This window comes from Erithacus rubecula (genome assembly GCF_903797595.1).
Source record: "Erithacus rubecula genome assembly, chromosome: 5".
In the NCBI taxonomy this organism is placed as follows: Eukaryota; Metazoa; Chordata; class Aves; order Passeriformes; family Muscicapidae; genus Erithacus; species Erithacus rubecula.
The window spans coordinates 10,885,980-10,899,601 of record NC_136687.1 but is presented as its reverse complement, the minus strand read 5'-3'; the positions used below and the strand labels follow the sequence as shown (position 1 = coordinate 10,899,601).

The 13,622-nt window shown below is 39.9% G+C and overlaps 1 protein-coding gene across 4 annotated transcripts in view; it reads left to right on the top strand.

Annotated features, from left to right (window-relative positions):
- EVC (EvC ciliary complex subunit 1) overlaps positions 1-9,446 on the top strand; it is a 46,943-nt gene extending 37,497 nt beyond the window's left edge. For 2 of the 4 annotated variants that reach the window (XM_079307036.1, XM_079307035.1), the window contains 9 exons: positions 3-112; positions 686-896; positions 1,622-1,828; positions 2,602-2,746; positions 3,637-3,742; positions 5,680-5,806; positions 6,068-6,158; positions 7,369-7,480; positions 8,470-8,683. In XM_079307036.1, coding sequence (XP_079163162.1) covers positions 3-112; positions 686-896; positions 1,622-1,828; positions 2,602-2,746; positions 3,637-3,742; positions 5,680-5,806; positions 6,068-6,158; positions 7,369-7,480; positions 8,470-8,551 — 1,191 coding nt within the window. In that variant the 3' untranslated portion in view covers positions 8,552-8,683. Of the gene's footprint in view, positions 1-2; positions 113-685; positions 897-1,621; positions 1,829-2,601; positions 2,747-3,636; positions 3,743-5,679; positions 5,807-6,067; positions 6,159-7,368; positions 7,481-8,469 lie in introns of all 4 variants that reach the window. The other 2 variants (XM_079307033.1, XM_079307034.1) reach the window with 2 other exon arrangements.
- The last annotated feature ends 4,176 nt before the right edge of the window (positions 9,447-13,622 follow it).

The following is a 13,622-nucleotide window of genomic DNA, read 5'->3' as shown; positions in this document are numbered from 1 at the left end:
AGCTCTGGATAACGGAATATGCTCTGTCTGCTGTGATGCAAAAGCACTTGTCTGAGAAACAAGAGAAGATAATTCAAGGTGTCGTAAGCAGACTAGGATGCCTCAGTGATGAGTAAGCACAGTTTCATCAGTGAGCAGTGGGGTGAAACTTCATTGTTGCAGGCCCAGATAAAAGCTTGTGTACATTACATTGTGGAAAGCAGTGTTGAGGGATTATTAGCACCTTCAGAGAGAGAAATTTTTAAAAAATAGACATATCATGACTCCTGGAAATTAGAAAAAATGGTCTTATGTGATTTGTCGCTGGTGGGCTTTATGAGTATCTGCTGTGTTTTTTGAGTGCTTTCTAGTCTTAAACCAGCCTCTCTCTGCACTCCCTATGTCACAGTGGAGTTGCAGTTTCTGCAAGATAAAATGTTGATTCCAGCAGCAAGTAGATGGTTATTTAACTATTTTATTTCTGTTTTCATTTTAATTTAACTTCATTGTGACAGAACTAGAGGTGCAACACAGCAGTACCCATTCTTTATACCTAAGCAGCTTTCCAAGGCATGCTTTATACAAACACACACTGCACAGAGTGAAGAATAATTCTTGTCACCTTTAAGCAATGACTTTGCTGAAGACAGGTGTACCAAACCAGCAAGCAGGTTCACTGATGTATTTTTAATGTTCCCTTTTCCAGGTCTGTTAGCTATATATTGCAGAAGCAGCGAGTGCTGCTGTGCTCAGTGCTCAGAAGGTTGCCCTTGAGGAGAGCTGCGATGGCAGCCCTGGCGCGCATGCGGCTCTGCAGGAAGAAGAGCTCGCTTCAGGAGCTGAGAGAGCAGCATGCCCTGCAGGAGGGATCCTCCCTGTGCCAGGATGAGGACCAGTGGCAGTTACAGAAGGCAGTGGTAGGGACAGTGTCCACGTGGGTTGTCTCCAGAGCTCTCATATGCTGTGATATTTGGCATTAGAAGTAGCCATGGCAGATCTAAGCCACTGAAAAAAAAAAAACAAACAAACCAAGTTCAGGCTCCAAAGAGAAATAAAATTGTTCTCTGTCAAAAATGTACACACTGCTGGCATAGGAGGTCCCTGAGTGTGCCTGTTGTTGCTTTACTGAGTGCATAGCCAGCTGTGATACGTATTGTCCTAGCAAGTTTATTCAGCAATTTATTTATATGAAAATATTAATGCAAGAATGCAAGGATGCCAAAATGTATAAAGGACTTCTGTAAAGCTGTTTCATAAAGGTGCTTTTTCTGAGATAGACCACACAAACTGTACAAGTATTCCTAGTGCATAACTGTACTAGCCTTGCTCCTGTGCAGTTTGTCAAGGCATCCACGATTATCCCTTACTGGACTCAGGATATTTCACATACAAGTGAATACATCACTTAGAAGTGACTAATAGTGACTAATGCAACTTTTAGTGTGCAAGTCATGACAGAGGCTATCGTTCTGTTGCAAAGACATATGTGTTAAATGACTGTACAAACTTCCTCTGTAAATTATATTATTATAATTACTCAAATTAGCATTCTGAATGGGTGCAGGACTTTCTTTCAAAGTGAAGCTGACTACAGTTGTTAACATATTTAAATGGCAGTGCTATCTTCCTGTCTGATTACCAGGAGTCCCACATTCGTGAAGAGGAGGAGAAGCTTGAGGAAGAAACACAAGAAACCAATTTAGAATTTCACCAGCAGCTAGTGACAGAAATCCAAGAATCGCTTCAGTTTCTTCAGCAGCACATGGAGCAGGTGATTGGGCAGACACTGCTGCAGTATGCCAGAGGGGAAGCTGAAAAAAGGAGTTCAGATGATGGACAGGACTTCAAGGTATGGAAATGGTCAACAGCAACTTTCCAAAACAGGGGCTACCTTGCACAGATGGAAAGCAATTTAATGTATTCATTAAGCTATGCCTGGAAGTATCAGCAGAAGACCATTGGGACCTGTGTTAAAACTGAGCATAGTTTGCAAAGTGTTTACAAGCTAACACTTACGTAGCAGTACAGTATTTGCCTCAGCAGCCAAAACAGGTTTTATTAAATGAACACTGGAACAGGAAAAAAATTGTCACAACTCTTGATGGCAAAGAATGACAAAAAGAAGAAATGGAGGCAATTATCTATTGATAATTATCTATTGACTAATTAATAGTGTTTTTATACCAATAGTTTATTCATATTAATGCATAGATAAATCATTAAATAAAATTAAAATTAAAATTTACATCATAGATTAATAGTTTTTTTCCAGAGTAAATATTTGGATTTCCTGTGTAATGGAAAGTCACAGCAGAGCTACACATAAATTAGCTTGCTTTGCTGACAGTTAGCTTGACTGTTAAAATGGGCTGTAGAGATTGAATGGATAGGGGAATGACTCCTTTCCAGATGGAGATGAGGCAAATTAAAAAGATTTTGCTGCAATTTTTGTTATTGAAATGTTGCACAGTTTTCAGTATCTTAATCTGCCCCATTTTTAATGCCACATTTTAAATTCACAATTTTGTGTGCACATACCTAATTAGATATGGGGTATTTTTAAACAGATCAAAACACTTTTGGGCTTGGAAAATGAATTGTGGCTTGTACTGTGTGATACAGGAGAGACTGGTGGAATCTGCTGTTGAAAGTGTGTATGGGACCAGCAATAATATCAATAGACTGGTGCAAAACTACTACCAGCAATTAGGAAAAATCACAGAAGGCTATGAAGGAAAAAAGCTTCAACACCTGAAATCCTTACAAGGTTTGTATAGTATTGACAACTATTAGACAATTCTGTCTCCCAGTAACTTTGTTTAATGTGAGGCTAGAGGATTTTGCTTTTTCTGGCATCCCTTGGCTTAGTAAATCTGAATTTACTGGCACTGCCACAGGAGCAAAGGTGGAGAGTGCCTCCCCTCCTACAGCTAGCCCAGCCCAGCCCAGAGTACATTCAGTAACTGCTCCCTGCTGGTGCAGTTGGTAGGAGAGGTGTCTGTCAGCCTCTCTGAGTGTCCAGAAAAGGCTGGATGCTCCCCATTTGAAATTACATACCCTGATCTGTTACAAACCCATCCAGCTCCCTCCTGTTTAGTTTAGAGAGTGATGCAAGGTCCTGAGTGTCAGATGTGCCCAAGCCTTGCTGCCAGGCAGGGCTTCAGGGACAAGAGCCAGGAGCCTGGCCAGCAAATTAGCACTCAGTCACAGAGTGTGAGCATGTGCAAGTTATCAGAATAGTTTCCTATCAGCTTCCCATCATCTTGGGAAGCTGGGCATTCCCAGGAGTAAGTCACCTCTCAGTGGAGGGTTTTCTTTATATTGCATTTTTTGTTTAGGTATTACAGTTCTTGCTTAAGGCATCAAGGTCTTTTTAGAAAATTCCTGCTTTGAATTCCATGTTAATAAGTTAGCCTAGTGGGACAAGTAGGTGAACAGGAATTCAATGACATTCCTATCTCAGTTAAATGATGCACAAAATATTCTTACAGTGGCAGTGTGTGTAAAGAAGTACTTGATACCCCTAAGGACCAGTAAGTTTGGAAAGACGACCTAGAATCAGAATTAATTTATGATGAATTTAATTTATGGTGAGTGGTTGTTGTAATTCAGAGTTTTTCATTTTGAGCAGAAAATTTTTCAAAAACATTTTTTCAGCAGAAAGAAGTGAAAGGATCAGACTGAAGAATAAGGAGAATGAACTGGCATTGAAAGAAAAACACACTAAAGGTCTCCTAAATGTGTCATCCACAGTCCACCAAAGGTTAGACCAGGCAGCAACACTGCTGTCTATTTAAACTTTGTGAGTGATTGCAGATCTACATATATGTTCAGCTGAATAAATGTCTTGAGTTTGCATTTTATGTTTGTCTTTGGTGGAAAAGAAATACCTATTGCCAAATTATGTCTGCACTTTGATCTCAGAGAATTACTTTCTTATTAAATAAACTTTTTGATGATCATTAGTTACAGATTGAAGAACTATACTTTTTGAAAAGTATAGTTTGAAAAAGAGAGAATGAAATACAATGCCAAAACATATGCCAAATTTTAAAAGAAATTTAACATATATGTAGGATGGTAACCAATGCTGAATGTAATTCATTACATTCCCTTCTTTATACTTTGAACATCAAAAGTGTTTGTTAATTTACTGTGGAGAAAACCATAATGAAGAGAAAATATTTGAAGTCCAAAAAATACTCAAAATGGAAAGAAGGCTTCAGTGGATGCCTTGGAAAATCAAGATTATTTGCACTAGAGTGGAATCCCTCAAATGCTAGTTAAATAAAAAATAAAATTGAAATTAGATACCGATTTAATGAAACTAAAGTCCAGATGAAAAGCACTGCAATTAAAAAGGAGTAAGTTGTTATAGAAGGCTCTATGGCTTGTCATGTATGTGATACATTTTTGTGATCATTTTATGTCTTAGCTCTTGGTTTATTATCAAGAAAAATACAGCAGCTGCAGTTTTGACATTGTAAAGAGGTTAAATCTTAATTTAAACATTCTGTTTCTTCAAAATTGAGAGATATCATTGGCCACTTTTCATCGCTCTTTGAGTTGGTAAAGAAATGGATTTATGTAATAAAGGGTTTCATAAAAGATCTGTTAGTTATTAATTAGCAAATTTTCATTTATTCTGACACACAAATTCACTTCTAGCTGTTGTCTCATTTTTTTCTCTCGTAATCTATTCTAGTATCTTAAAACAAAATACAATGAAATTTGCCTTCACACAGGCAGAAGTGTGGTATTGAAGAATGTAACTATGCAGCATCTAAGCTCATTTCATAATCATCAATAATCAAATACAGCTTCCTATTGCCATTATGATTTCTTTTATGGTCTAGTCCTTTGTAAATTAATGACAAAGTTTACATTAATTTGTCTAACTCCTATAAATTCAACCTTGTTTTATTACTTTATTTCTTTTTGCCCTTAGGGCAAGGTTAGGAGTGTGAGTTCAAAAAGCAAATGGTGAAAGGGAACCTCTCTAACCAGTGACCATTACAATAGCAACTTCATTAAGTGTAAATGTCAGAAACTATTTGTGTTACCTCCTTCCCTGAGGAAATTGATGGGTGAATGGCAGCATTGCTTTAAGGTAGATCAGGCAAGAAAACAGAAGAAATACAGGTGCAGCAAACTTGCAGCCATTCAGGTTGTACGGTTTTAATAATAATCCTTAACCAAAAAAGTGAAACAAGTGAAGAATACAGTTGTTCATGCTTTCAGTTGCCAAGTTCTGAATTGCCATGCTTAGTCTGGTACTGATGATGGCTCAGTCTGGTACTGAAAAACCCTGGATTCTAAATCTTAATTCCTTATCCTCACACCTGATCTTTGAACAATTTGGCCCTTTGGCAAGTAGGCAAAGTAGAAATGTAAAATGGTTATGAAAGCAGGCTTCAACAGGAGTTGAATTCCGGGTCCCAAAGTCCAGGCATGGACACTCTAAACTCCTGTGATTCCTACCTCCAAAAGGACCTTGTATTTTATGGACAGCCAAGGCAGATTATTAAAATAAGTAAACCTAAAAATCTGCCACAAAATTTTCTGTCCCAGCAGAAGCTGGCTAGGCCAATACTGTTAATGAGCCTTTCTCTCTACAATATCTTCTAAATAGACTTTGACAGGATTGTATTCCTCCCTTGCATTGAGCAACATCTATACATTTACATTTCTCTTGACCAGGTTAGTGCTACAGCAAAACAAGATTTTGGCTCATTTTGAACTGCAGCAACAAATTCGCCTGAGGTCTCTGAAACAGAAGCTACTGGGATTGCACCACCTAGGAACTGAGCTGGAGAATCAGCTAAGGGTAAGCCAGGGTTAAATGGTTTGTGGATCTGAAGCATTCAATGGAAAAACATGGACAGACTGTAAGGATCTCTTTGCTACTCTAGTTAAAATCAGTGCTGAGATTCATCATTGTCTTGTGGGAACACTTCCGTGATTGTTTCCTATATTGTTCCCTGTGTTTCTGCAGTGATGTGCCTGTTTTGTTTTACCACATGTAATAGCATAACCTGGAATTGAGCTGTGTTGTGCTGTGTGATTGCTACTGTGTTCTTGCATGCAGGAGGCAGAGCAGGACTTTGTGAGTGAGTTGGCTGTGCTGACCCGAGTTCCACTGACTGTGAAGAAGCCTTCCAAAAGGAGCAAGCCAGCAGGTTGGTACTATCCTGAATTTTTTTAAAAAAACAGCACATAATTCCCCAAATCAGTGCAGATTTTGCAGTATAACACATTGGAGTTTCAAGAGAGATTTTTCATCAGTGCCATTGCCCTAACTGGGATGTAGAAAAGTAGTGAAACCTTTCAAGGTCACCCACTTCTCCAGCAGCACAACCACAAACAAGTGTCACCTTTCCTCACTCCAGAGTAGCCTTTAGCTGACAGATTACATTATGTCCACTGAGGTAAGGTTTTGCCCTGCTGAAACCAAAACATTTTTCATGTCTTTGTCATATTCTCTAGAAATGACTCTGTTCACCTGAATTGCTAAATCCCTGTGAGAGCAGCAGAGTTGAATCATCCATCTTTCATTCTCCTGGTATAATGGAAGAACTGCCTCACACACGTACTCAAAAGTACAATCCTACTGAATCTGGAAGCTTGGTCTACTTGTATGAATTTACTGTAGTTTTAACAAATTATACTAATTCATTCTTCAAGAGATACTTAGATACAGATTCTTAGAATAGCAGTTGTGTGTCCTAGATCATCTTTCAGATGCAGTGTACGTGTCATCCTTTGAGCCATGCAATCTTTCTGTTATTAGCAGAATGAAACATCTGGCATTACGTTTGAAAGATGCTGAAAGGCAGGATGGGTGCTTGAAAGGGAAAAGCAGCTCAGTCACCTGCACAATTCTGAACTTTCTCTCCCCAGCTGTTGTTTCTCAGGTGTGCAGAATTGTTTGCCTTGGTGGGTACCATGACTACATGAACAGATGTGGAAGCTTTGTTCAGAGCCCTAAAAGCAGTGATTTTTTTTTACATCAGGCTGTTGTGTTTCAAATCACTCAAAAATATGAACTGGCTTTTCTTCTGTTTGGTGGTAATAAAAAGCCATTGTCAGTCACTTGTTAAGAAAATATATGATAGGGCTTACAACTCTTGCATCTCATGGAGGCTTACTTCAGTGTTCAGCAAGTGTGGCAGTTCACAGTCTGCTATGTGAGAACTGACCAGTGGTAAAAAAACAGTGTGCTGGGATAATGTGAACTGGAGTGATTTCCTTGGAATAATAGTATACTATATATATTATATATATGAAGTGTTAGAGTGTAATTTTTTTTTGCTTCAGGTTAATCAAAACCCAGCAAGCTCTACTATATGTGTTTCTCTTTTTTTAAATCCACTGCATTTGGCAATTCAGGTGAAAAAGCAAATTCCAAAAGACAGACCTTCCAGTCACCCGAACCAGCAGAAAAAGATGATTTTCATGAAAATACTCAAGAGCACCATGGAATAACTTCTGGCTTATGCAGGTACATTAGAGACTAAAAATATGGTATGTGAAAAACTATTTATAAAAGCTACAAAATCTACTTCTTAAGGAGGCATATCAATCAAACTCAAAACATAATGCCTGCACTAGCTGAGCTTCCTTAATATTTATTTCTCACATGTAATTAACCTTTTTTACCCCATAATATTTTTTAAAGTTAGGAAATTCATCTGAATTTGCTTGTCTGTACTGCTGTGTATTTTATAAATAGTTTTGATTAAAGGTTGAGAAATGAGAAATACTGTTTACAAATTTCCTTTATTTAGTTTTATTTAAACCTGAGTCACAGCATAAATCAGGAGAGACAAGTGAATTCAATGGAACTAGGCTGAAATGTAGCAACCAAAATATAGTCTGTGGTATTTAGGCTTTCAACTTCCACCTTTATTTCAGGAACAAAGGCAAGCTCCAGTCTTTGGCTGATGAGAGTAGCAGCTCTAACAATGATTTTCTTGATAGATGTTTCAGTTGGCTTATGCTGGGGTGCTAAGTAGAGGAGAAGAAATGGCTACAAACCTGAAAGATGCCAGCTGATTACTACGGGCAGATCAAACCAGCCAGCTGGTCACTGAGCTTGATATATTGAGCAGAGAAAATCCTGCTGACAGGCAGAGCAAACAGTTGGTTCTCAGGAGCCACAGGCCTTTGGGGAAAAGTATTTATCCCCTGAGTGACCTCAGCCTGGGACTGACTTCAGGAGATGGCTCCTTTCCCTGATGGCATCAACCCTTTTCACACACTCCTTTCCCACAGCCAGCAAGGAATACGTGTGTAGGGAACAGGGACCCAACAAAGGAACATTTATGTTTTTGCAACTTTGTTTTGGCAGCCTCAACAGAGGCAGCTGAAACCAGTGAGTGCAGAGGTTATATAGCAAGTGCCTTTCTTTTTCCAAAATTAATTTAGTTTAAGAGGGAAGTATAGCATTTTAAAAACTGTCTGCAATTTTTTTCTTATTTATTCTTTCAGAGAGATGCCACAGAGTTCACATGAAGGGGAGACTGAACCAAGGAAAAGCTCAAAGATACTAGAAAAGAAAGGCAGCAGGTAGTAAAAGCCTTTGTCTGAGCTGTCTGAACACAGTGTACCAGGGCATTCTTCTGGGGAATCTCAGCAGCTATAGGTACTTACTGAGCTGCTTTGCTGAGGAAAAACAAGGAAAATCAATAATAACCCATAAATCTTTTTTAGCTGCAGACCAAGAATCAATCCCAACTTCCTTCAGCTGTTAATAAAACATTCCCTCTTAGCTTTGGTAAGAGGGAACAAGGAAGTCTTTAATACAAGCTCTTTGAGATTGCTTGGCTAATATGTTGGGGAGACAGTTTTAGATTTGGAATAAAAATGAGGAAAAGTGCACTTGTAGGAGAAGGGATGCACATTGGGCCCAGGTCAGTGTATCTCAGGAAGGTTTCATCGCAATAGTGATGTCCTGTTTACTTTTGAGCCTGAGATGTGGTACATTTTTTGTGAATGCTACTTTGGCCTAACAAAAAGACATAAAAATGTATAGAATATGTAAACAGGCTTCAGATGGTACTGGTACATCAAAAGATGACATTTGGTCTCTCCTTTGTTAAATTTTTGTGCTTTCAGCCCTATGAATGCTTTGAAAATTTGTACAAAGATTTTTATATATTTCTCTGCCTTTGTCGTAGAATTCAAATTGTTACTTTTAGAGAAAATGAGAGAAAACTGGTTTACTCTTTCACTTTTTATACTTCAGTTTCTAGTCTTCTTCCTTAAGTGCCCTCTTTTGTTTCCAATATGCTTTGTTATGCTCATTACATTTCCTATGGGAAATTCTTGTTATGCAAAGCAGTTAATTCTTACTGGCTGTACAGAGCACCTGTATTGTGTAATAAATTGCCCCACTTAAGCTGTCCTGCAGTTTTCATGAAGTGGGATTATTCTGCCTCTTTAAAAATAAACATCTATTTTGCTAATGAGAAGGTTGTGCTTTGGTGGAGGATGGAAAGTAGTACATCAGTTACACAGCTTGCCTCAGACAAAAGTGCTGCCTTACAAATGAGTTCACCAGGCCAGTTACACATGCATGTTAAATGGTTAATTGTCATCTAAGTTGTAAAAAAAATATTCTAAACTGTACTCTTTCAAGCATTTGATTCTGGTATTTCAGCACTTTGGCTCTGTGATATCTCTGCCTTCCCAGTCTGGACATTTTCTTTGCTGCTTGTTCTTTTTTTTGTTGTTTTTTATTTGTTGTTTTGCTGTGGTTTTGGGGGGTTTTTTTTGTGACAGAAGCAATGTATAGGTGTTGGATTGAGCACACTTCACTCTGCAGTGCTGTGTGTACTCCTGGCACAGGGAGCTGTTAGATCAGAGCTGATGATGCTCTGAACCCTCAGGGCAGCAGCAGCTCCTGGCGCACTCAGAGCAGCACAATCACACCAAGCGTCTCTGAGCACGCTGGTGGGGTCTCCCCTGTGCTGTGCCTTGGCCGGGCCGGCTTGACATGGCATTTTCTGTGCATGAACGCTGGGGTTGTGTGACAAGCAGGGCAGCAGTGCCCTCTCCCGGGCGGCGGGCGGTGCTTCCATCCTTCCATCCCGCGCAGCTGGAGGAGGCGGCAGGAGCTCCGGGAGGGTCCCTGGGCTCGGTGCCATCCCCATCTTCCATCGGCCTGACCTTCCTGGGATGGGCTTGTGCAGACAATTCTTCTCCCCAGTCACATTAACAATCTCCTGTCAGAACACCCGCTACTCTTGTCCCTGCTAGTGACTTCGGTCCCCTCGAGTTTCCCCATGGATACGCAGAGTTCTGGTTAATGTCGTGTGCAGATGGGTATAATGTGACAATTGCCATCACTGTCTGTCAGTGAGGCAGATGCTGAACAAGACAGGGTTTAACTGGGCCAAGAAACAAGTGCAGAAAATGTCAAACAAAACTCAGAGCAGTTGCTTTGCAGTTAATACTGTTGAACTTTTATGTTGTGTTAGAGAATCATAGATTTGGACAGGGGAAAAGTGGAATACCTTGGCACCAGTCATGGCTCCAAACACTCAGTTTATCATGTAAATCTGTAGAGCACCTTCTCTTTATGCTGGAGAGGATAACATGGATGCTTGATCAGGCTTTACAGGCACATATCAAAAATGCTGCAGAAATATAAGGGAAAATGTCTTGCCTTTTTCCTCCTATTCTTAAACATCAAGGGTAACATTGTTCCATCTCTCATACACCCTGCTCCCAACAGCCCTCACTGCCATCACTGAAATTTATCTGGAAAGTTTGGGGACAGTTCAACACAACCATGATGAAAAACTATCCTAAAGGCAGTTTTTTTTATATGAGTGAGATTGTTTTTTACCAAAAGTAGATGAACAAGGACTGGTAGCTTAGTAGTATGTGCAGAGGGAAGGAAATAAGAAACAGAGCATGGTGCATTCAGACATCCCTGATTTTTTAAGGGAGGTGAAAATTCAGAGGCAAGCATTGAATTCATGGACACTTCCCGACAAAAAATATGAAAAATGCAGAATCCAGTGTTCTGTTGAGCCTGGAATAAAATACACTTTTTTTTTGTACTTAGAGCTCCTTGACAATTACACAGGATTAAGATAGAACTTGAATTAAATCACTGTTATTCCAGACTGATGTAATTATGTCTATCTAGTCTGTTCTAGTGGTTTATCATGCAGATTTGTGATATTTCTAATATTTAATTTTTTAGAAACATGACACCTACAGTGTAATTAGTGCCATTGTATATTTAGATACACTGATAGATTAATATCTGTGTAGGTATTTTATATCCTAAAGAATTTTCCTTGGACAAATGTTTATATCAAGAAGATGAAACCATGGCAAACTAATGAATTCTGCTTGCCATTCCCTTGGGTCTGTAAGGCTGTTGCCATGTGAGGTCTTTGAGAACCATGCCAGGTCTAGATAGCAAGAAATAACTGTGCCAAGAGGACTAGATCAACACTTTGCCATTGTGCATTTCCTTGCTCCAGGAAGCCATTAGTGGCAGGATTTCACATGGATTTAAAAGCACCTTGGCAAATGCATGGCAGACAAATTCACTGAGAGCTACAGAGATTCTGCTGCTTCTCAAGAAATTACAAAGCACTGGAAATGAAGCAAACACTCAGAGGAGGATTAACATTATATGCTTGCTGTTCTGACCTCCTTCCAGCTTGTGTTGCTGGCTACTGTAACCCAGAGCAGATGGTCATCTGACCTGGTCTAGTCTGAGATTTTAGTTCTTGAGGACAAAGACCAGTACATTGCCAAGAGAAACACTTGAAGGCTAAGACAGCTGTCAGTTTTGGTGCAGTATTAGCACCATAATTAGTAACCTTTGCTATAAACATTAGAATTTAAACATGCAATTGCATTGCTCTGGTAGCAAACAAACTGTAACAAAATATAAACTGGTCCAAAGTACACTCAGAAAACAATCCATGGAGTCAGTCTTCCCTTCCACATCCCTTGGTTAATAGATAGTTCCCAGGCTGGTCATAGGGACTAATTTTAAGCTGACTATTGTAAATAGAAATAGGGAAGAGTAGTTTTACATCATTAGAGCTTATATAAGGTATTAAAAGGTCATAGCCTGCTGTAGATTTTTAGAAATTTCTATTCAGAAAGGCTGAAAATTCTGCACTGCTTCCAGCTGCAGTTGAGATAACAGCAGCTCCTCACCAAATTCCTATCTCCCACCTTGGTGTTCCTGCAAGGGACCAAACTCAAGTGCAGTTTTCTATTCTGCAGCATACACTCAGGATCACCAGCTAATCCACATTTTCTTTACAGGTGGTGTTTTATTTTTTTAAGGGCAGGTCAGTGATGTAGAGGCAGGGGCACTGCTGTGAAACAGACTCCAGGTGAAGCACTGCTTTGCTTTGTTTTGCTGTCCATGAGCAATGGCACATGCCACCTCTCTGATGGACTCACAGTAACCATCCAGGTGAGGCACCCTTCACCTCACCTGGAGAGGCACAGCTCAGGATCCACAGGCTTCCTGCAGGCTGCTCTCAGCAGTGCCATGGCTGCAGGGGCTCAGGCTGCTTCCTGGACACAGCACAGGACAGTCACAGTGACCTGACAGGCACAGTCTTCTTCACACAGGAGCACTGAACCACGAAATGCCTCTCAAAACACCCACACATTATATTCACAGATACTTCACTGCGGAAAAATACATGCATTTCAACAGTGAATCTTTGACCAGCTTGTAGGCAAAGGATTCTTGGTTTAAGATGATCTCAAGTGTGTAGGAAAAGTGGAATCTCAACACAAGTTACACAGTGATCATTTCTGCTACCTCAGGTGTGACAAGCCTCATACATTCAATAGAAGTTTTATTTGGAGGTGAGCAAGCATTGCTACTTGCACAAAAACATGCAAGAAATGCAATAAGGAAATTGTAACCAGCAGTTCTGGAATGTTCTTGCTCTCAAATTTGCCATATAGCTTCACAAACCAGCTGTATTTCTACTGTCAGGGTTACATCACCACAACTGTTGCTGGCTGTCAACACTCATAGCAAAGGACAAGGCAGATAGAGACTTGGCATTTCAGGATTGCCTTACCCACTAGGCTGTAGGTTATTCCAGGGCACACTGTCCTCAGGCTTCTCTGCTAGTGTTATTTTACTTCCTATAAAAAACCTGAACCACCAAGTGAGCAATTTATTTTAATTCATATATAAAATATCTGAACCACCAAATGAGCAAGGAAACCTGAGGATGAAGGCACTTTTCAGGCATAAGGAACATGAATTTGAATTCTTAGTAGAAGGGATTGTTCATGAAAAGCTTTATTTTCCTCTTTTTTGAGAGCAACCAGTTCAGCTCACTGCAGACTGAATTACAATGTTCCTGCATTGGTTCAGCTCAAATCCAAAGGAAAAGCTGGCTCTTCAGACTAGCTCTGCTGCCAGGTTTCAGACCAGGCTGACCAAAGTGGATTTTTCCAGGGTAGCAGTTCTTTTCCCAGGCAAGCAGGAGGTGGCAATATACTAATTTCAGAGTAACAGGCTTCAGGTAGGCTACTTCCCAAAACTATTATGGTTCACATGCACCTGGCATGCACACCACAGGAGCTGTGCCAGCACAAGTTCCTGCTGCATGGATGGGTGTTCAGTGGTCAAA